The sequence below is a fragment of the Acanthopagrus latus genome, chromosome 19 (assembly GCF_904848185.1).
Source record: "Acanthopagrus latus isolate v.2019 chromosome 19, fAcaLat1.1, whole genome shotgun sequence".
In the NCBI taxonomy this organism is placed as follows: domain Eukaryota; kingdom Metazoa; phylum Chordata; class Actinopteri; order Spariformes; family Sparidae; genus Acanthopagrus; species Acanthopagrus latus.
Window position 1 is genome coordinate 11072705 of NC_051057.1, and position 20838 is coordinate 11093542.

General features: G+C 43.6%; 1 protein-coding gene across 15 annotated transcripts in view; it reads left to right on the top strand.

Moving 5' to 3' along the window:
* The window catches only part of LOC119008593 (trichohyalin-like), a 100440-nt gene extending 86271 nt beyond the window's left edge, over positions 1-14169 (top strand). For all 15 annotated transcript variants that reach the window (XM_037079076.1, XM_037079065.1, XM_037079064.1 and 12 more), the window contains 6 exons: positions 2649-2758; positions 3139-3213; positions 4334-4427; positions 4537-4577; positions 9652-9754; positions 12935-14169. In XM_037079076.1, the coding sequence (XP_036934971.1) occupies positions 2649-2758; positions 3139-3213; positions 4334-4427; positions 4537-4577; positions 9652-9754; positions 12935-13114 (603 nt within the window). In that variant the 3' untranslated portion in view covers positions 13115-14169. The remainder of the gene's footprint in view (positions 1-2648; positions 2759-3138; positions 3214-4333; positions 4428-4536; positions 4578-9651; positions 9755-12934) is intronic.
* The last annotated feature ends 6669 nt before the right edge of the window (positions 14170-20838 follow it).

The window sequence follows — 20838 nt, forward strand, 5'->3', positions numbered from 1 at the left end:
TCCCTCTCTCTCTCTCTCTCTCTCTCTCTCTCTCTCTCTCTCTCTCTCTCTCTCTTTCTCTCTCTCCCCCTCTCACACTTTCCCCCTCTTTTTTCACACACCCTTTCACTGCCTCCCTTGACACCAGTGGAAACAGAGTGATGGTGTGTAATTTAGTCCTAATCACAACATCAGACTTACACTGCGATTTACATCCCTTCACCAGCCGAGCCAGTCAGACAGTCAGGAGGGAGATGTTAATGTGAGACCACAGGTAATTACTGTCATTACAGCGTGCCACAGATCCTGCCGCTGTGTGTGCATGTGTGCGTGTGGAGGTGTGTGCAGACGTATCATGAGCTTGGGTGTGTTTTGAGGTTTTGAACAGTATGTTTTGATGGTTTTTGTGTATGTAATTAATATTGGAGTATTGCCGTGTGTTTTTGGGGGCAATTATATCGCAACAGAGCTTCCTTCACAGGGAGACGTGTCCAAGATGAGACAAAACACAAATGAAATCACAAACAACAGGGGAGTCCCAATATTTATGCCATTGTTAATAAATGGAGTTACAATTGATGGTGTGACTCAGTTTACTCTTCAAAATTGAATGATTTGCTTTGTGTAATTTCATCGCTCCCTCAATTCTGTCTTCATTGCTTTATTTGTTGGCATGCAGCCCTCCCTTAATCTGAATGAAATTAAAAGTTTAATTCTTAATCATGTTAGGACGTTTGAATTATTGATTATGCGCCACTGTCATCCGTGCAACTTCCTTCCACAATTGAACGCAGCCTATTAATTTGTGTTGTTGAAGGATCATTCTCTGGACAGAACTGCAGCTTTATTTATCTCACATCATTGTGACAGAAGAGGAGGTTGCCCCAATGAAAATGAAACCTTTCTGCTTTTTTTTTTTTTTTTTACCAGAATCTGACTTGACTGATACAGATACAAGACATTGACCTCAGGCAACTGAAAGCAAGATACAGTTTTTTCACTTTCACTCCACTCATGGTGTCCACTACGGTGGACTGATTTTTGAAGAAACCTTAACTCATTCAAGATGCAGTACCATGTCGCAGAGCCTTGTCCACAATTCCGGTTGATTTTTATCTGTGTAACTCTTTGTCGTTATGAGATATGGCATCATAAATTCAAATGGTGGAGTAAAGACGAGATGCACCAGTTACCTCTAAAAACTGTTATTCTTTGAAAAACAGACAGATGAATAGAAAGACAGAAAAAAATAGACCACATGAGGTGTTAGAAATCCTTCCATTTCTTTGAATGCTTTACCTAAGAAGATGCTGCATTATTATTAACAGCTTTTCAAGAATCACTTTTTATGACATGGATGCATGACATTTATCTAAGGCTTTTAAAATAACATATATTGGGAGAAAAAAGTATTGGCGTGATTTGTCACTTTTTCAGGAGTTAGAACATTTTTTAAAAATCATCACTCTGTGACTCAGTAATCCATGCATGGAAAGGGTTAAACGTGGGTTGCACAAGCTGGAGGCCTGTAACCAATTTCTGTGTGGCTGATAGAAGTTTGACTGCTAGTAAAAGACACACTGATAAACCACTAGCAATTACTATACAGTGCAAGTCACCGGACTTTGTGAACACTGCAGAAAGTCCCTTTCTTCGCTCTTATTGTTACAATCACTTCTCTGATGACTTCAGCTTTCATCAACAGTGTCTTATCATCTCTGTGCCATTTAACTCTCTGGTGTTCCTGATAAACATCAACAGCGAAATATTTGGTCTGGAATTCACACATACGCTCACACACACGCATGCACACAGCTCATGATTCAACCCACCCAGCAGTTGATATTCTGACATTTTAGGTTAATCATATGACATTTTTTTTGGATACTTAAATCATGGGCCACATATTGGAAAGTTTTTTTTTTTTTTCCCCTTCATGTTTGCCCAAGTCTTTGTGGGAAGATGGGATGGCATATCAAGGTGTTTCCATGGCGATAAGGGGTAATGTGTCAGGGTCCCAAGAGTTTAGGCCTGGAAAGGTCCTGACTGATAAGCAGAATGAAAAAGTCAGCAGTTTGGCCAGTGCCATCCCATCCCTGTTCCCACCCCTCAGCCATCTTCCCACCCCTGCAATCTTGTCTTCAGTCTTCTCCTGCCCTCCCCCCCATCCTCCATTTTTTACGGGAGCAAAACCTGCTTAATACCTACCCGAGCTATTTATACCTGCGTCTGCAAATGGCATCTCTTTCATCCACCATTATTCTCCACTTACTTAATTTTTTCTCTCGTGTTGCTATTATGCTCTATTTTTGACATTTATTTTCACCCTGCCCTCCCCCCTGTTTCCCATCTATCAGAGCCTTACTTATCCCCTCTATGTTTCTTTTTTTTTTCACACCTTTGGCTCCCTCCTGCCATTTGCCAGCGTTAGATGTTAATACTTTCCTAAGTGGAGGTAATATTTTATAAGCTTCAAAACTCTGTTTTAACGAATGCATATTAAAACGCAGCTGGCGTGCATGTTGGTGTTCAGTCAGAGAATAGATGAGGATGTATGTAAGTTAGGAAAATAACTAAACAGAGGGGAAATGTGAAAGTCTATCCACTGCATTTTACATTGAAACTATTAACACTGTCGTAATAATATAATATTTGACTGTGTGTTGCAGGTGGAAACGCTCCGGTCGGAGCTGGAGGGGTCACGTTCTGACAATGCAAACCTTCGCCATGAGAGCCAGCTGGTCATGACAAATGTCAACTGTTGGATTACTGAGCAAAAGTGCGAGCACACTGCTTTCATGACATTTGCTCATTAGAAACTCTTATAAACAGTAACAAATCAGTGTTTCCTGTATGTTTTCTCATTGGCAGTGTGTGTTTGCAGTATACGTTTTCATTCTTTTTTCTCAGCACTGTAAAGTCTACTGAGCACTGATTTTGCAGTACAATGGTCCCTGTCTGTGATTTACAGTTGTATATGTGTTTGCTGTAGATGTTTGTGATGGAGCTCATTTTTGTACTGTTTAGTAGTTTTAATCTATACAAATGCATCATAGAATCAAATGTTTGTAATGTTGCTGTCGCCATGTGAGACTCACGCAGATCTCTACAAGTTTCAAGTTGACGTTTAGAATTCAGAGGTCTGTCTTCTCCTTTCAGAGCGTCCAACGAGAGTCTCACTGCACAGATGAAGGCCCAAAACAAGCTGCTGCTCATCGTCAAAGGAGAGAAAGTGTGAGTATTTCAGGGTGAGAACTGTAGGTATACTAGTTGATCAATGAGCACATTTTTGTTTGTGTGGGCATCTGTGTGTGTGAGTCAATCCTGTGAGATGTATTTGTTTAATAAAGACGATGAAATATGGCGGAAATACAGCTCAGCTAAACGCTACACCTGCAAACTGGGTCACTTTCCCACCAGGAGTGTGTGTGTGTGTGTGCGCGTGTGTGTGAGTGTGCGCGTGTGTGCGTTTGTCTGTGTTTCTATGCATGTGTTCGAGTGATTCAGGTAGACTCTGCGACACACTCGCACCTGACACGCAATTTGCATGTCTGCATCATCATGGCTCACACACAGAGGCACAAGAATAAATAAACACACACACGCTCACACACACACACAGACATGGGCGTGCCATATCCCTCTTTCCAAAGATCAAAGTGGTCTAGCCGTCTTCTGTCATGCCACCCCCCTGCGGTGCCATCCCTCCCTCAGCCCCACCCAGCAGCACCACTGTGTGTCTGCTCTTTCCTTTTTCTTTCTCTTGCTCTTAACTTAGACGTGAGTGTTTTCTGTTTGTTTGGCTCTTGTGTTTCTGTCATGGCAACCTGTAGCAATGGTAACAGTCTTTTTACACCTGGCACACGCGGGCATTGTGAGGTCAGCGGAATTAGTGTATGTAACAAAGCATCGTTGAAAAAGCAAACATCCTGTTAACAGTGAAAAATGTTGAGGGTACGATATGTATTTCTTCTTCCACACCAGTTAAATAAAACTGCTTCATGCTTTTGATGCTTCATATTGCGGTACGACAAACATCCAAACAGAACTTGTTTTAACAGTTGTTGATGCTGAGATTTGGTTGCACAGTGGAAATACAGCATTTCATTATAGTGGATCAGGATATGTTTGTGTGTGTGTGTGTGTGTCGGAGATGATGCCCGAACTGCTAGTTAAAGTCTGTTCTGGGAGCAGAGAAACACAGACCCCGTTGCCAAATTTGTGGCAGAATATTTTGTCTTCCATGTTAACAAGCGTCTCTTGATGATAATGGGTGTCTGTCTGTCTCCGCATCTGCCTCTCTATGTATATTTCTCTGTTTAACTCTGGCTCTGCATCTCCTTGGCTTTGTCAGACATCTTCAGGAGGCTAATGACACATTGAAGGCGGAGGTAAAGCGGCTGAAAGAAGTGGCGGATGAGAGGGAGAGAGACGCGGAACGCTTCAAGGTGAACAAGTGCAAGAGTGGAGAAAAAAAGCAATGAAGTACAAACGGGGAGAGACAAAAGAGAGTCGATCACTAACAGGTTTGTTTTTTCATTCTATTATTGTTTGCAGGCCCAGATCCGAGACCAGGGCATCCGGGCAGACGAGAGAACGTGAGTCACCTGCGTGTGTGTGGGCTCGCGTGCGCGCGTGACCGTACATATGAGCGCATGCATTTGTGTGCATCCACCAGCTGATCAGAGTTTAGCATCCACATCCGATAGAAGTGTTGCCCATCATGTTTCGCTCTTTCACACGCAATCTAGCCTGAACAAAGCTGATGATGATAATAACAGCTGGAGTGCCAAGTTGTGAATGAAACACCCCGTGGGCTCAGCCACCTGTGTGTGCCTGCACGTGTGCGCGCGTGTGTGTGTGTGTGTCTCCAATCTCAAAACGTTATTCATGCTGGGCCTTTAACAATGATTACACTCCAATCAAGGGCCCATCCTGTCCTGCCTGCCACCCCCATGGCTGTCAAATAGCATTCATCAATAGAGAGGAGATATATTTATTACCTTCATTAAGGCAATTAAAATGAATGTGGCACAGATGGGATTGGGTGTAGGATGGAAGTGAGAACAGAGGGTGCGTGCATGTGGGAAAGAGGGTGTTTGCTGGGGCACCTGCCTGCAGCAGTTCTCCCCGTACCCCCAGTGTGACCTCCCCGAGGTCTCCCTCATTAACAACACCCCCCCACCCCCCACCCTTTATACCCACCTCGCCCCGTTTTGCACACGCGCATGTTGCACCCCTCCCCTAACGAACCACCAGGCTCTGTTTCCAAAACGGATCAGATTTGTTTTGACTGGGGTAGGTTTCCAATGCTATTCAAAGCTGTCAGTCATTTTAATGATATCATTAAGGGGCCGCGACAGAAAGATGAATCGCTTTTCTTTGTCTTTCCCTCATAATTGCGAATGAGCGAGAGAAGGGGGGGGACCGAGCGAGAGAGGCAGTTCATATAGATGTATGCATAAGAGGGGTTTTGATTGAGCGAATATAATAACATGGAACGAGATAAAAACAGTGAATGAAAGCCTCTTCCATAGCATCTCGCCATCCGTTCTCTCTCTTCTCTCCCTTCTTTTCTTTATTATGAGGATTCCTAATTTATTTCATTTCATTATTGCACCCCCCCCCCGTCCCTCACAGAAGTGCCATATGTATGAAAATCATGCATCTATAAGGCAACAGATATGTCATGATTTCTGCCATATACATTCAGTGTATAAATCTCATTACGGGTGGCAAAGGGGATATCTGCACATTGTCTCCCACCTGTCACTATCACTGACAGCAATCAACACGGCGCGGAGGTTTTTGTCATTAGATATGCCTTTATTAAAGAAATGTATTATGATTACATGGCCTACTGTTCCAGAGCAGCTGGAGTGTCAAGGCTTTGCATTTGTGGATGGCAGTTTGTAATAGTGAGGCCCACAGAGAGGTGAAGAGAAGAGGAACGAAGGAGATAGAAATTTAGATTAATAAACGATAGAGTTCTCTGTTATGTTTAAGTTTGAAACATTGCTTTGCCACAAAATAAGTTTGACACTTTGCAGTTTTATTGATTATTTTTTTTACAACATTTAAAAATGAAAATCTAAGTCAGAACTAGAATGAGGTGATTTGTTTGCAACCCCATATATCTGCTGCCAGTTACATAGAAAACAATGCGACCACGAAGGTCCGTAATCTAGCTTTTATTATGAAGAAATCTCTGTGCATCAGTCAAACCAGTGCATCAACAGGCACGGCAACCGCTGCAGGATCTGGATAGATGACATCTGGAGCACACGGTTATAGGAAGAGCTTTTAATACGGTGCAGCAGCTAACATTTCAACACAAAGCATGTGCACGTCAGAATAAAACCCAACCAATTGTAACCATATGTCCCTGATCTAAGTTTTCCAGATCCATTTATTAACTGTTCTGGAGCTTTTGGTCATGAGGACCATGTTATCGAATTGTGGATGAATGTGCAATTTTTTTCTGATCAACTTTCAAATTCAGTTTTGCATCATTTTTAGAAAATAATATATCTACAGAGCATGCAGAAGGTGTAGAATAAAAGTGTCTCTCTTCCTTAAAAGCATTACTGTGATTGTAAATGAATAATTAATATATTTTGTTAGGTCCAAAATGATTGTTTTGTTTATCTCTGTAAATGAATTCTGATGGCTTTGACTTGTGACAAGGTTTGTCAGCCAATAGAATAACAACACTGGCCAAGTTAGGCTCCAGTAATAGTACTGCCCTAATGTTAACTAGCTATTGCCAGCTACATTAACTTGCTTGCATTAGCTAGCTCGTGTCTAGCTTACGTTTGCTAGCTAGCATTAACAGTGGTCACAATCACTGGCTAGCATAAACAGTGTGAGCTAGTTCAACAACCTGGAAAACACTTAAGAGGGCAGTAGAGTCGAACAACAGCGGTGTTGCGATGTGAATGCAATGGATGAGGAGAGATTGCTGAATGTTATCAGTAACACTTTTAATTGCTAAAACTACACAACTACAACATCATTGTATTATTAGCAGTGTATAAGAGGTAAAAGGTTCTAAAAGACTGGGCTTTCAAACTTGAGAGCAATACGCGTTTGCCTTAAAAATGTTAATTTGTCACATTTCTGCATTAAAATGTCGTAGAAATAACGCAAGAAGCAGAATGAGCTCGCACCATGCAAAAAGTGGCTTTTGTTTGTGCGTGTTCAAATAGCCTACAATTCAAAGCAAAGAACGCAATGCAATTATACTCCAGCGTCAAGTTAATTCAGTGATTTATCAAAATCCTTAATGTTCCCCCCTCAAATTATCTCGCCTAATACCTTAAAAAATTAAAACAGCAGTGCCTACTGAGACGCTCTAAGTGGAGGATGCAGAGATTGACGCTGCTTGCTGTGGGGGGAAGCGCTCATAAAGCATCAGGCATCATCAGTCGCACCACTAACAATGTGCTTCCAATTAAGAGCAGCCAGTGATCACAGCAGAGAATTTGTGCAAACACAGAGAGCCAAAGTGACAGAGAGACAGAGAGAGGAGATAAGAGGGCGACTGTGTGAGAAGACAGTCAAGTCTTGCATAAAATGTGAGATGAGCGCAGTAAATAAGAACGATGAGAGCAGAGATAGGAGCAAGAGGGGAACCATGTAGTTTATTGCTGGGTTTAGAGAGCACGGCAGCTTGGCTCTGACACTAATGACTGTAATTATACACATGCTGATTGGGTTAGGCCGCTAATTACACACATCCATGTTTGCGTGTAAACACAGGAACACATGTTTACACAGGCGTCATGCCAAGCGCTCAGCGCATCGCTGCCTTCTCACATCGGGTGCATAAATCTCACACAGTTGTCTCAGCGGCGGTGATGTTTCATGATGTGCTGAAGACCACATTAGCATCGAGGAAAGAGTTTAAATCATGTGAAGAAGCTGTGGAGATGCGGCGCTCTGGATTTGTTTTCATGGAGCTGCAGCTAACGGCTCCTGTTTTCCCTTCAATATGTAGCAGTGGAAACTTTTACAATTTGAGAGATCAAAGGAAATCCCAGCATTTCTTCCTATTAATGTTCTTTGTGTCATCATTATGGTGTGAAATTAAAAGATTTGGAAGGGTCAGCCGCAATTATGTTCAGTTTATGGATGTCATTTTCAGGAAATGAGGTTTCCTTAAAAAAAAAAAAAAAAAAAAAAAAAAAAAATGCTTACATTGGACAAGCTTAATTAGTGGGTTAGTTAAAAGGCCGGGATGAAGATTATGTTCCGTCAGCCGGTGCATCTATCGAATTCTTCTCAGATTAATTGTCACGCTTCATTTTCCGTTTGTACGTAACAGGGCAAATTAATTGTAAGAAAATAAACATGCTAAATATTTATTTTTTTTTTATATTTTGCCTTCATCTTTTATGAAGGACTTAAACAGTGATTCATTAGAAAATGGCTTAGAGTCATCAGTCAGTGGGATTGACTTTGGAGTTTTTGCCAACCAAATAAATTAAAAAAAAACAAAACAAAAAAACAACATTACTGAGGATAGCACAGTGTTTCTATGCAGCAGTGTGACTGTCACTTTTGTTTATGTTGCTGTTTTATTGTGTCTTTGGTTGAGCTTTACCATAGGCGGTCACAAATACATGGGAGCTCAATGGTTTCGCTAATGAGTCTCATAAACTTTTCAGACAAAAATGTCAGCTCGCATATTAGCATCTCCATCAAGTGTCTCCTCAGATCTTAAATGTTTAAAGATACGGCTAATAGGGCCGAAAGTTTGTGTGTGTGTGTATATTTGTGTGTGTGTGTCAGCTCGCCCACGTCTGCCCACGAACAATGATGCCATTTATTAGGAGCGTGCGCGTCTTCTCAACTGAAGCAAAACGGGACCGTCTCTCCATCCGCTGCTCTGATAGGAAATCCCAGCTTGCTCTTTTACAAGAAAATTAACATTGGGGAGGTACAGTGCTACTTTAATGGGCTAAGAAGTCTTCAATAAAGTATTTAGAAGGGTTTTTTTTTTTCCGAATGCTAACTGGACAGGTTCACTGGGGCATGAAAGAAAGAGCGTAAAGCGGGGGCAGCAAGCTCTTCAGCCCGAACAGAGCGCCATTATCCACCGTCGTTAATTTAATAGACATTCCTTAAGTCAGCCCTGGGTCTGAAGATGGCAGACCCTAACATTTGTTTGTCATTTCCCAAAACGTTTTTAATAAACAGTTAAAATCTTAAATGGCTTCTTGTACTCTTAATGTTCCCTGGCTGCGGTTGCGTTCGTTTTGTTTTTGTATTTTTTTTTTTTTTTTATGCGCTTTCATATATAATTTAATGATTTCTGGAACCCATTTGCTCGCCCCATCTTTGAGTTTAGTAATAAGTTATAATGAAGATGGTTATAATGAAGATGATGCGCCAACTTCTTCGTGCCCCAGATTTCGGGGACATTTGATCGCAACTGTTTTGTCTCGCAAGTGCGTATCGTTGTGCAAAAAAAAAAGTTTCAGATTTTTACCATAACGGGAGCAAGTGCGCTCTTTATTGTGCACATGAGCCAGTTTCAAGCAGCAGCCAGAAAGCAAAGTTTTTTTGTTTTTCTTTTTATTATTATACTGCAGGTGCTAAGATGTACTGTAAAGATGTCAAAGTCCTCATATATGTTTCTTTGTGCATGTACGTCTGCTTGTGTTACAGCATGGGGAAGCAGGGTTTTGTAGCTCTAAACCTCAGCAAACTCGAGGACATGCAGACTAGACTGCGACGCAACCTGGAGGCCATCGGAATGCTAAATCAACAAGTAAGAGCACACGCACACACACACACACACACACACACACACACACACACACACCAGGTCCTGGCAGTCCTTTTACCCGACAGATACAAACACACACCCACACACTGGCCCACCTGCTGTTGAGCTCACACAGAAGAGGAAGCTTTCATGCGTCCAACTTCAAACGAACACGCGCACTTACACACACACACACACAGGCGCACACAGACATCCATTTCCCCTTCCTACGATAAAAGTAAAAAGTCGGCAGAGAGGTTGGGGGGGGTGCAGCGCGGGGAGGGGGGGGGGGACAAATCGTATCGGGAAAAAGCAGTGACGTTTCTTTCCACTGGTAAATGATTTCCCTTTCATGAAACTGAGAGAGGGATGTATATCAATACAGCCGCGCTGATCTCTCCATGACAGCGTAGGGAAATGGCCCGCTGTGATAAAACAATGTGGGGGGAAAAACACAGAGGAATATTCTGAGGAAAAGCTGACATTTTTTACTGTGTTGAACTTCACAAGAGTCAACAAATCACCAAAGGAGAGACGAATCAAAAGTACTCCTCAGCCCCCTCAGTTCTCCAAAACTCCAGGGCCTGGGGAACGGCTCACCCGACTTTTGTTAGTCTGCAGAATGGCCCGCTGATTGACGGGCCGCGAAGAAAGCTGGTACTTGTTGAAGTTTGCAATGCAGCGTTGTTTTTCGGTGGGAGAAGCAGATGGCATGAAGCTGCGGCGATGAGATGGAGGAAGGTGGAGCGGATGGCGGGAGAAAGCAGATGGAGAGAACGATAGAGGTGTTGTTTAACAGGTCAGGTGTGTAATAGCACCTCTTAATCTCTAGTGTGAATCATTACACATATTGATCCAACATGGACGGTCTGCACACACACACGCACACGCAAACATACAAGCAGAGTTGGAGCGGATGAGATACGGACAGTTCATTTCCACAAGGCTATTCCCTTCACTGTCCACTGGACACACACACACACACACACAGATATCGGTGAAGAGGCTGAATAGGATGTCTCAGTCTATCTACGTAAAAGGGTTATAAATCAGGTCCGTGTCTCTGCTTCAGATCAGTCTCAGTCTCACGCATGATTTCCATCTGACTGTCAAGCAAATTTCATGCAAACTTTTGAAATGTCACACAAAATTAGATGCAAATTAAGTGATTTCTCGTCTTCTTGGGAGAGGACGGCATCAGCGGAAAAAAAGCTGAGATTCTTTGAAGACTTGATTAGCATTAGGCGAGCTGTTTTTTCGCTTTAGTGTCAGCCATTGTCCAGGTTGTTTCATGCTTTCGTGCGATGATGAAAAAGACGCGCATTACTCCAGGAAAACCTTCCGTACAAGCAGCTGCATTAAACGGGGGATTGACAAGCACCGCACAGAGTTTCCAAAATATCCCACTTCCTTTGCAAAACCCCATTCAAAAATAGCCAAATTTTAAACTTTCTCGCCGAGGAACGGGAACCTGCTTAGAAGTTTGCCGTCTTTGTTCAGCTCTTCTAGCTCAGTAATTTTCACAATTCCTATTAAAACACTTGAATGGAAAACCAGCTTTACCAAAGAAAAAGTGCAAACACACTCATGCGCCGGCAACGGAGCACCCCCCTCCGTGTCTTTCTGTCTGTCTCTTTCTTCCCTCCTTTCTTTCTCCCCCACTTAAACACATCCTTTTCATCCGAACATATGCACACCAGTTCACCCGCTGTATGTGAGGGGTTGAGGAGACAAGCTGTGATTTTTAATTTCACCCCCCCCACCCTCCCTTGCAATTAGGAGCGCATCCAGAGCATCCAAAGACGGAGGGGGGAAAATTAAACAGGTCCCCTTGAATACACGGTTAATTACAAATGTCAACCTCAGTGTTTTTCATCTGGAAATTCTATTGCTTTTGGCGTCACACAAAATGAACACGGATGTCGGATGTTTGCCTGTTGAAGATAGCAAATACTCCTTAAGCGTCTTAGGATAGTTCTGACACATCGACATGTCATTGGCTCTTCGAGGGTTAAGCCTAAGACCTTGCCTTTCCTAGTCATCAGATGTAATACATTTGCTCAGATTTATTGAGCGTGTGTGTGTGTGTGTGTGTGTGTGCGTGTGAGATGTCTGGAAGGGTAATGTTAGCAGAACCGTCCGGAAATGTGTCTGTCTCATCTCCGTTTGTGTTTTTTCTCTCTCTCTCTCCCAACACACACTCGCACGCCTGCACACGCACACACATGGCCAGACATGTCGATGTGACATCATTCTTTTAACCGCAGCTTTCGCGCACACACACACGCGCGCGCACACTGAAAAAACAGATGTGGACGAGTGCAACTGTCATTACCCGACGTGTCTCTTTGACTCCCCGTCCTTTAATTTCTTATTTTTACTCTTCCTCGTAGCTAAAAATACATAATTTCAAATCGTTTATTCCCTTTTATCTGCCTTATTACAATTTTTTTTTTTCGACTGGCACATTTTGCATATAATTACCACGCCATCACAACAAAATGTAAACGCTATTATTTCTTGGCCATTTAAAGCCGCGTTTTAACTCACTCTCCTCCCTGCCTTTACCCAAATGTCCTTGTCAAAAAAAAAAAATAAAACACCCTCAATTTAGCTAGTCTGTAATTGTGTTCCAGGGAGCCCAATCATGTTCTGACGACGTGCGATTTGTTTTGTGTCACGGATGATTTTGTGTCAAATCGACCTCTAATGATCGCTCAAATTGGTTGTTTTCATGTAGAAATTTACACCGTCGCGTGACTCCCACTTGCAACCGTTTCAAACTGTGAACGCAGTCCCCTCCTGAAACCCTGGCACATTTTTTATTTCTTTTCTTTCTTTTTTTTTTTTTTCCCCTCTCCATTTGCATTTCTGTTCCAACAGGCATGAAAGTAGCTGTGAAAGATGAATTAGGCCCATAATGGGGTGTCAGCTACCTCATCAACCTGATAGCTTGTTGACTTTTGATGCCGGATATTTATCGGTAACTTCAAGTGATTGCTTTTTTTAATTTGGTTGATTTCACTAAATGAGTGTGATGTTGAAACTTCCTTGCAACTTTGGCCCAGAGATTCGCTCTCCCCGGTCTGTTTCATGGTCGCATGTGAGGCTGTTTTGTCAGATATGTTGTTGTTGTTGCCCTCGTCTTCCTCTGTGCATATGTCTCTTTCTTTCTCTCTCCAGTTAAACGCCCTCAGCTGGGAGAATAAGCGGTTGCGTAGGCAGCTGGAGGAGGAGAGGTCTGTGCGACTGCTTCCTCCTCCTCCCACCTCCCAGCAGCGCTCCTCCGTCTTCTCCCTCAGTGCCCGCCCACCTCCACCTCCCTACCCTCACCCTCATCCCTCCGCCCCCCTCATCCCCTGAGCCTGCACACGGGGGACTTTGATGGGATTCTAACCCGGACCGAGCTCAGCGGAGCTGGGCTAGAGAGGCCAGGTGAGTCCCGGGCTTCAGCTGAAGCGTTCAGGATTAGACCGACCGCCTCTGTGTCTCTGGAAGCTGCTCGGTCTGGGAGGACAAGCAGGGATCTGACCAAATGAAGCCCCCTGAAGACTTTGACCTGTCATGACTTCTTGACCTACAGCTCCTCACCAGGGAGCGTGCTCAGTATGAGGTTAATGTCCTGCAGGTCAAAGTCATGTCCCAGGGTGCTTTTTGCCAGAGGGGTCCTCTAGAACCAGCAAATGATGGAATTTCATCAAATTGTCAAAAATCAACTTGATCATGTCTCTACTATTGTGCCACAAAGACATTTACCCCACATTTTTATACGTAAAATAAAATCTCCCGTCAACAGCATTTTACATTTAACTTGCAAAAAGGAATTGATTGCATTCTTAATCTGCTCTGAGCAAGTGGTAGCTTTTAACACTTGCCATTTCTTCCTCAAGCAGGGATTTCTCAAGAAAAACCGTAGCACTAAGCACTAACACATCTTTTTGTGTCTGCACTTACTGGAAAATTCCAAAAGTTCTGAGGAACCATAATCAATTTAATTCAACTTAAACGGACAAAACAGAACCAGTGACTGACTGCGAGTTCTCGAGCGTTGATGAATGCGTCTTCCTCATTCATTTCGAAGCTTCGGATAAATGAGGGACGGCACATCATCAGTACACACAGACATACCTCAGATGTTGATGCGAGTGGCCGTAACGCGGTCTCTGATTACGCTGCAGCTGTGCGCCATGTGTCCCGCATCGACTGCGGTGAACGCTGGCCGCGTGTCTTCATGTGCTGGTACGCTGTGTGTCTGTGCGCCTCTGCGGTTGAGTGTGTGCCTGTGTGCGACTGGATGTTTATTATCATTAGATGTTTTATGTTTTTGTTTTATACTTTTTGTAAGTATTTATTGATTTTTCTCTGTCGCTGTGTTTAAGCCCCCCTGTGTCGGAAAGATGGAAAAATAAAAAAAACAAGACGCATTTGTGATGGGTCGTGCATTTCTGTTAATGCGCCTGCAAAGTCTCACTTCTAGCATTTTAACAGGCCGGCGAGCTACATCTTAACATGACATAATTAGGCGTCCCTTAGTTACACACAAAGATTTTGACACATTTCTATTAAGCGACACCTTTTTTGCAGATTATGTAAAATGCAGTTTTGAAGCAGCTACTATGGCCACATTGACCTGCTGTCTTTACGTGTGCGTCTACAGGTGACTCACGGCTCTTGTCGTATGTTCATAGCTGTTGAACCAGAGTGTCGCTCGCTCACACAAGCAGAGACGAGGAACAGAAGCATGCTAATATCTGAACTCAAACAGAAGGAGCAGTATTGTACTGTGATAATGAGAATTGCAGGGAAAGCGGGTCTCAGGCCACATTTGGCTTCCTCATCCTCTCCCACACTCTCTCCCCCTGCCCCCCCACCTGTCCCCCACCTGTCTTCCGAACCCCCCACTTTTTTTCACCCTTCACTGGTTCTGTACATACGTAGCTGCTGTATAGCTGGTCAGGATGTCGTACATTTTAATGATTTCGAGCGGAGCTGCATGTCCTTGTTAGCTTGGTTTTCCTCATTTGCCATGTCACAATCAAAAATACCCTCCTTTTATGTGTAAACACACACCGCGCGCGCCCACTCACACATCAGCGCGCATTCATATTCTTTCGCAAACACACACGCACGCACGCGCACACTTACACAAACGGCACAGTCATTAAAAATGAAACCACAGGCTTTTTTTTTTCTTTTTTTTTTTTTTTTTTGAAAACTCCCAGGACTGAGGGAAAAGTCAGCGGCGCAGCGGTGAAAAGAGTCCCCGTGGAAACAATGAGGAGAATGATCATTTGTTGTTCTTGAAAACCCGGTGAGGTTTCACAGAGGTTAAGCTTCCCTTTGATGTGTTTTTAACTCGTTTCAGCTCTGTGGAGGGATTAGTCAGCCTCTCACACACACAGACGCGAATGCACACGTCGGCACACTCACACCCAAGCACATACAGGCTCTTAATTTCCACACCATGAGCTCGTCTCTCACAAAAGGCGGAAAAGCACAGAACAGGCTCCTTCCTAACCTAATTTCATCAAATGAGAGTGGGTGGTACTTCACTGCTGTATGTGTGGTCCCTTGGAAATCTGTGGTAAACCAGCAAAATATTGCAAGTCAGTATTTTCTTTTTATTCCAAATTAGCGTCAGGCTGTTTGTGAACAGTGTGGGCCCTCAACCACGAGAGAGACGGGGTAAAGAGAGACAGAGTAGCTGTTGATCATCACAGCACTCATTACAGTGTTTACGAGACATTATTTGATCCCCCATTTTCAAGATACAAATGATTGGGGTGCTTGCGTCTATGATGTGTGTTTGTGCGTGTGTGTGTGCGCGCGTGTGTTATCAGCTCCAGTCTGGGCTTCCCTGTAGGTCTGTGTGTGGTTGCCCATGCTAATAATCACACAAAAAAAAGCTTACGAGTCCAAGTCGTGCATGTCGTAAGCAGCACTGCAACAAATAGCTTGTTTTAGCCAACTTGAGCAGCACCAGATGTCGGGGGGGGGAATAGACGGTTGCAGGGTTGTTCACAAATATGATAATATATACCCACCAAGAATAATTTTCTAGGATCACTATCAGTCGAGCGATTCTTACAGAAACAACAGCACGCAGAAAGGGCACTAGAAGGACGCCCTGGAGGACTCTTCACTCCCTATTTAACCGGAGCCTGCCAAGTTTAACCCCTTTCTCCCGCAGTGCTCCTGATGTCACAGTCATCCAAATCAAATGGGTGTCTCTCAGTTTCTGCGTGTCGCTGTACCTGGCAACCCAACCCAGAGGCAGAGGTGAGTCTGTGGTAATGAACCCGTCTGTCGTGTGTCACTTGCTGTGCTCTCGCTCGAGCCCTCAGCTTTGCCCAGTTTGCCGCTGAGAGGCGATGTAACAGGTCGCGAAGAAGAAGGAATATGCTCCCAAATTTGGAGCGCCTGGTGCGAGACTGTCCCCTTTGTTGACATTTTGCCTCCTCCTCATTCCACTCTGCAAAACCTTTATCTCTTTTTTTTTTCGGTTTCTCACACAATGCAGATGTTTTTTGTGATGTAAATTTTATAGGTTTTTTTTTTATCTTTTGATTTCTTCATTTTTGGGCTGCAGACTATTTAAGTCTTATACAATATAATATATGAGACACATAATGAAGTTGTTTTACTGTAGCATCCTTCTGTAGGTTGCTGCCTGCCACCTGGAGAAGAGAAGAACACAAGGATGTAGCCACTGGCTAGCTAGCTACCGTGTGTGGCTACTACTGCCACGTAAAATGAGGTCGGAGGAGATGACAGGCGAGAGCGAGACAGTCTGATGCAGTGTGGGTAACGTGAATACTTTTGACCACAGTAATCATCTGCTATTGTGACAGCCTCAGTCCCAGGGGTTTGCATTCTGTGAACATAAATTGCACAGGTTTATGTGTGACTGAGAATAATTTCACGTAAGACTTTTGACTTTTAAGAAGTATTTTATAGATAATTGCCTCACATAACAAAAACCCATCCAACATGCAGGGCCGCCCTTTTTTGTCATGTATGAAATGCTTCAGCTGGGACCAGCTCAAGATTCTGCCACTGATTTAAACGACTCAGGTGATTCTGTTACACACCGCAAACAGAAAATGACAGAACAGCAACAGATGGTGTGAAAGAAATGCAACTGACAGGGGTGCCGGTAAAGAAACTTCTCTAAGGAGTTAGGTCACTCCGAAAAAAAAAAAAAAAAGAAAGGAAAGCAAGAGAAAGAAGACAGCCAGGGTTTTTATTGTGGTGGTTTTTTATTATAGACTGCACAGCCACGCTATAGCAAAATGCTGACATTACGTTGGTGCAGCTGAATTATGGCTTGAGGTTGAGGCCGGGGGATATCTCCATGTCCCAAAAGAAGCCCTAAAATCATCAATCCTTTACATTTTAATTATCATCACATAATCACAATGGAATCAGTGCCAAATCATTGTTTTCATCTGTAAATACATTTATGTGGCCTTTGCAGCAGACCATCCTGTGCTCTGTTTCAATATTTTCTAAACGGATTCCTCCACTGCAAATCATTTTTGCACATTTTGCAGTTTCTGCTCTGTTTCAGTCATTTATTCGGGTATTTTTTTCCTCACCTTGCTTAGCCAGCAGCTTCAGATATCGTGCAGAAAAGTGTTGCTGCTGTGAAGTCATAATTACATTCATATGCATATCATCCGTCCCACTATAACCTTTAAACTATAACACAAGCAGGCAGTGAGAAGACGCAGTAGTGTTCGGAAAAAGAATCCAGATCAATAAAAACCTGCATGTGAAAGATTTGTATTCAGCGATTAGGACTTAGTATAAATAAGTGTACAGTTCATTAAATATGTTTAAACAACCGTAGTTTACAGTGTTGTATAATGATTTCATCTGCAGCGTGTGTGGCCCTATTGGGAACCCTTTGCATTGCCAAAATCATGCTTATGTATATTCCAATAAACAACACAAGACCACAAACATAAACCCCCCCAACCAGCCGTAATCTCAAATATCCCAGAGGAGGACTTGAAGCGGCCATAACCAGTACTACGTATTTAACTCCCTCGCCCACTGCTGAGTTGTAAGAAAAATAACAGTGAGGAGGTATTTTCACATCGGTGGAACTCTTTTACAGTAGGGATTAGTCAGTCTCGAGCTACCGTGGAGTAATTGTCAGTGTTTTTGTTGTTTAATGGGATGTGGGCACGCCGCGTCCTGGAAACCAAGTGCCTGTCTGATTGGCTGCAAAACAAGTACACAATGCTTTCTGCGTTAGTTTGGCTGACTGACTGGTTGGATCCGTCCTCATAATTGGTAGGATAGTTATTTTCTTTGTGTCTAGTTATTTAGGGTCTTCTTATGTGGTTTACAATGTCCAATGCTGCGTTTGGCAACCGACAGTAGAGATCTCAGCACATCTTTTTGTCTATTTGTTATCCTGAGCGATGAAAGGAAAGAGGAAGGAGCAGCCACAATACCCAGAAGCGCTTGAATTGATAGACAAACAGATAAGCTAAGCTTTGACCTGATCCCTAATGGAAGGTTAGACCATGGACTTGGCTAAACAGCCCTCAGGAGTGGCCAGCAAACTTGTTAAATGATAAGTAAAAGTTAAAAATTAATCAGACACATCCATTTGTGTGACATTATTTTGTGACATTAAGGAGAGCTCGCAGCAGCAAACCTACAGCAAACAAGCAAAAACCACATGAAATGCATGCGATGTGAGACAAACATTGGTCCAAAAAAACAGCTTTTCTGCTTCTTTTTAATGCACAGCTTGTTGACTAACTGTTTTCGGTTGTCACTTTTAGATGTTCCCGTGCTCTGTGAGTGGAAATTGACAATTACGTTTTGTCCCCCTCTCCCCTCACTCTCATTTCCTGGATAAATCTACGAAACTGGGTTCCCATTTAAATAGTTTTTAAAAATAAATGCCCCCCCTAGCGTTTTCAAGCAGTATTATTAGCACGCCGCAGTTGTGAAGACAACGTGATTGACTCCGAATCACAACAACTAACTACACAGATGATGTTTTCACCTGTTCGGTGGTTGGTTTGTCAGCAAACTTGAATGGATGGCGGGTCTCAGCCCAGAATAGATCCCACTCATTTAAATTTCTCAGGGAATTATGCAATGATCGAGCTTAAAATAAAAATCAGGTGTTTTAGACAGAATAAAATCACGGTTAAGTAGTTACGGGTGACTGAAAATTTCAAGTGACAAGGGTGATTTAGGATACCTAATTCTACTGTTTTCAAGGCTGTGTTCAAGTTCCGAACAAAATAGTGTTGAACTTGAAGGTACCTAAAGAAATCGCTCTTTTCCAGGTCATGTTTTTCCTCTAGGGATCCAAAGTTTTGGAACGCCCCCTTGTGGACAAATGTATAATAGGTAGTAAGACCTTTTGTGGTTCATTTTTTAAATCTATCATCAGATCTATTTGGCAAAAAGCTGGAATCGTAAGCACACCATCTCAACACTTTTGCAGGAACTTCTAACCTGGTATTGTGAATTTCAATACTCTACCATTGAGTATGGCAGCCCAGGGGACATGCGACAGATGTTTGTGCCTTTGTTAGCTACGCTCTTATTAAACAAGTTGACCATTAGTCAGACAAAAGTTACGTCAAGGGGGACAGGAAAGGGTTAAAAGGAAATGGAAGAGGGAAGACAGTGGGAAACCTTGAGGGAAAAAGAGATTACGAGACAATTTGAGGGAGAGGAAAAAAGTTGAGGACTACGGGGGAAAGAGGAAAGGAAGTAGTGAAAGAGGGATGAATTGGGGGGAAGAGACTGAAAGAACGTTGCTGGGGATTTGGGGAATAAGTTTGGGAATGAAGGAGGGGGGGGAAAAAGCAAGAGTGAGAGATGGATGCAGAGGGAGCCTGACAAAAGAATGAAGGGAAGGAGGTCCAAGGTGTGATTTAGAGAGCAGAGGGGTTAAGACGGGAAAAGACGAGAGAGAGAAGAGGAGGGAGAGAGTAATGGGACATTTAGGGAGAGGTGGTGAGACGGAAAAGAAAAGTGAAAGGTAAAAGAAGCATGTGACGGGCGGAATGAGAGATGGAGGGAGAGAGGGAGACACTGGAGATTTAGCGGGGGGGGGGGAGATGATGGGAGAAGAGCAGAGTGAGAGAAAGAAAGAATGAGAGAGTTGAGGGAGATTTAGGGTATATATGGAAGAGAGAGTGCCAAAGAAGAGCATATTGTCCTTATCGGCCTGCTCCAGAAAGCCTGCTCCCTAATGGGGCCGGTGTGAAGGGGAAATGAGGACTAGGCCTGATGCTACCTGATTAGCCATCGACTCAAACGCACATCAAAGGCCGGGAGGGAGGGGAAGGAGGAAGGAGTGCAAGGTGTGTGTGTTTGTGTGTGTGTGTGTGTGTGTGTGTGTGTGTGTGCGCGCATGGTTGTGGGCTGAAGGTGAGTCACCATCACCTCATTCAGCGGGACCACGAATGAAAATCACTCTCACTTTCCCCCACATACACAGACGCATGGCCATTTTCTTCAACCTTGAAAGGGAAAGCTGCTCTGAATAAGGAGATCCTCTGAATGGGGGTACGGAGGAGGAGGAGGAGGGGGGGGGGAGGAGGTGGGGGGGTAAATAGACAAAAAGGCGACGGGAGGCGTGGATACAGTGGAAAAAAGGGAGGGCGCACGGAGGAAGAGAAGGGGAGGGTAGACATCAAAAAGAGTCATCATGCTCCATATTAGCGAAATAATGAAATTTGCCTTTTAGCTAATGACATCTCGGGACAGCTCTGTTAGTTTTCACATAAATTACAGCAGGCCGGACCGCATCTCTCACCCGCTTCCTCGGCACAAAGCCATCCACACAGGCACACACACACACACACACACACACACACACACACGTGGACACAAGGAAAACGCACACACATTCAGAGCGATCAGTGGCGCAGCGGCGACCGGTCGGTGTCCCTGTTTGAAATTCAACACTCTCGGAGACCCATATCCCTTTTCCTATTCCACACCCTGAATTCATTACTGTCACACGCACTCGCACACCTATAATCATATTCATCACACTCGCCGGAGCCTCCCCTACCTCGCCACCTAAATTTCTATCCAAG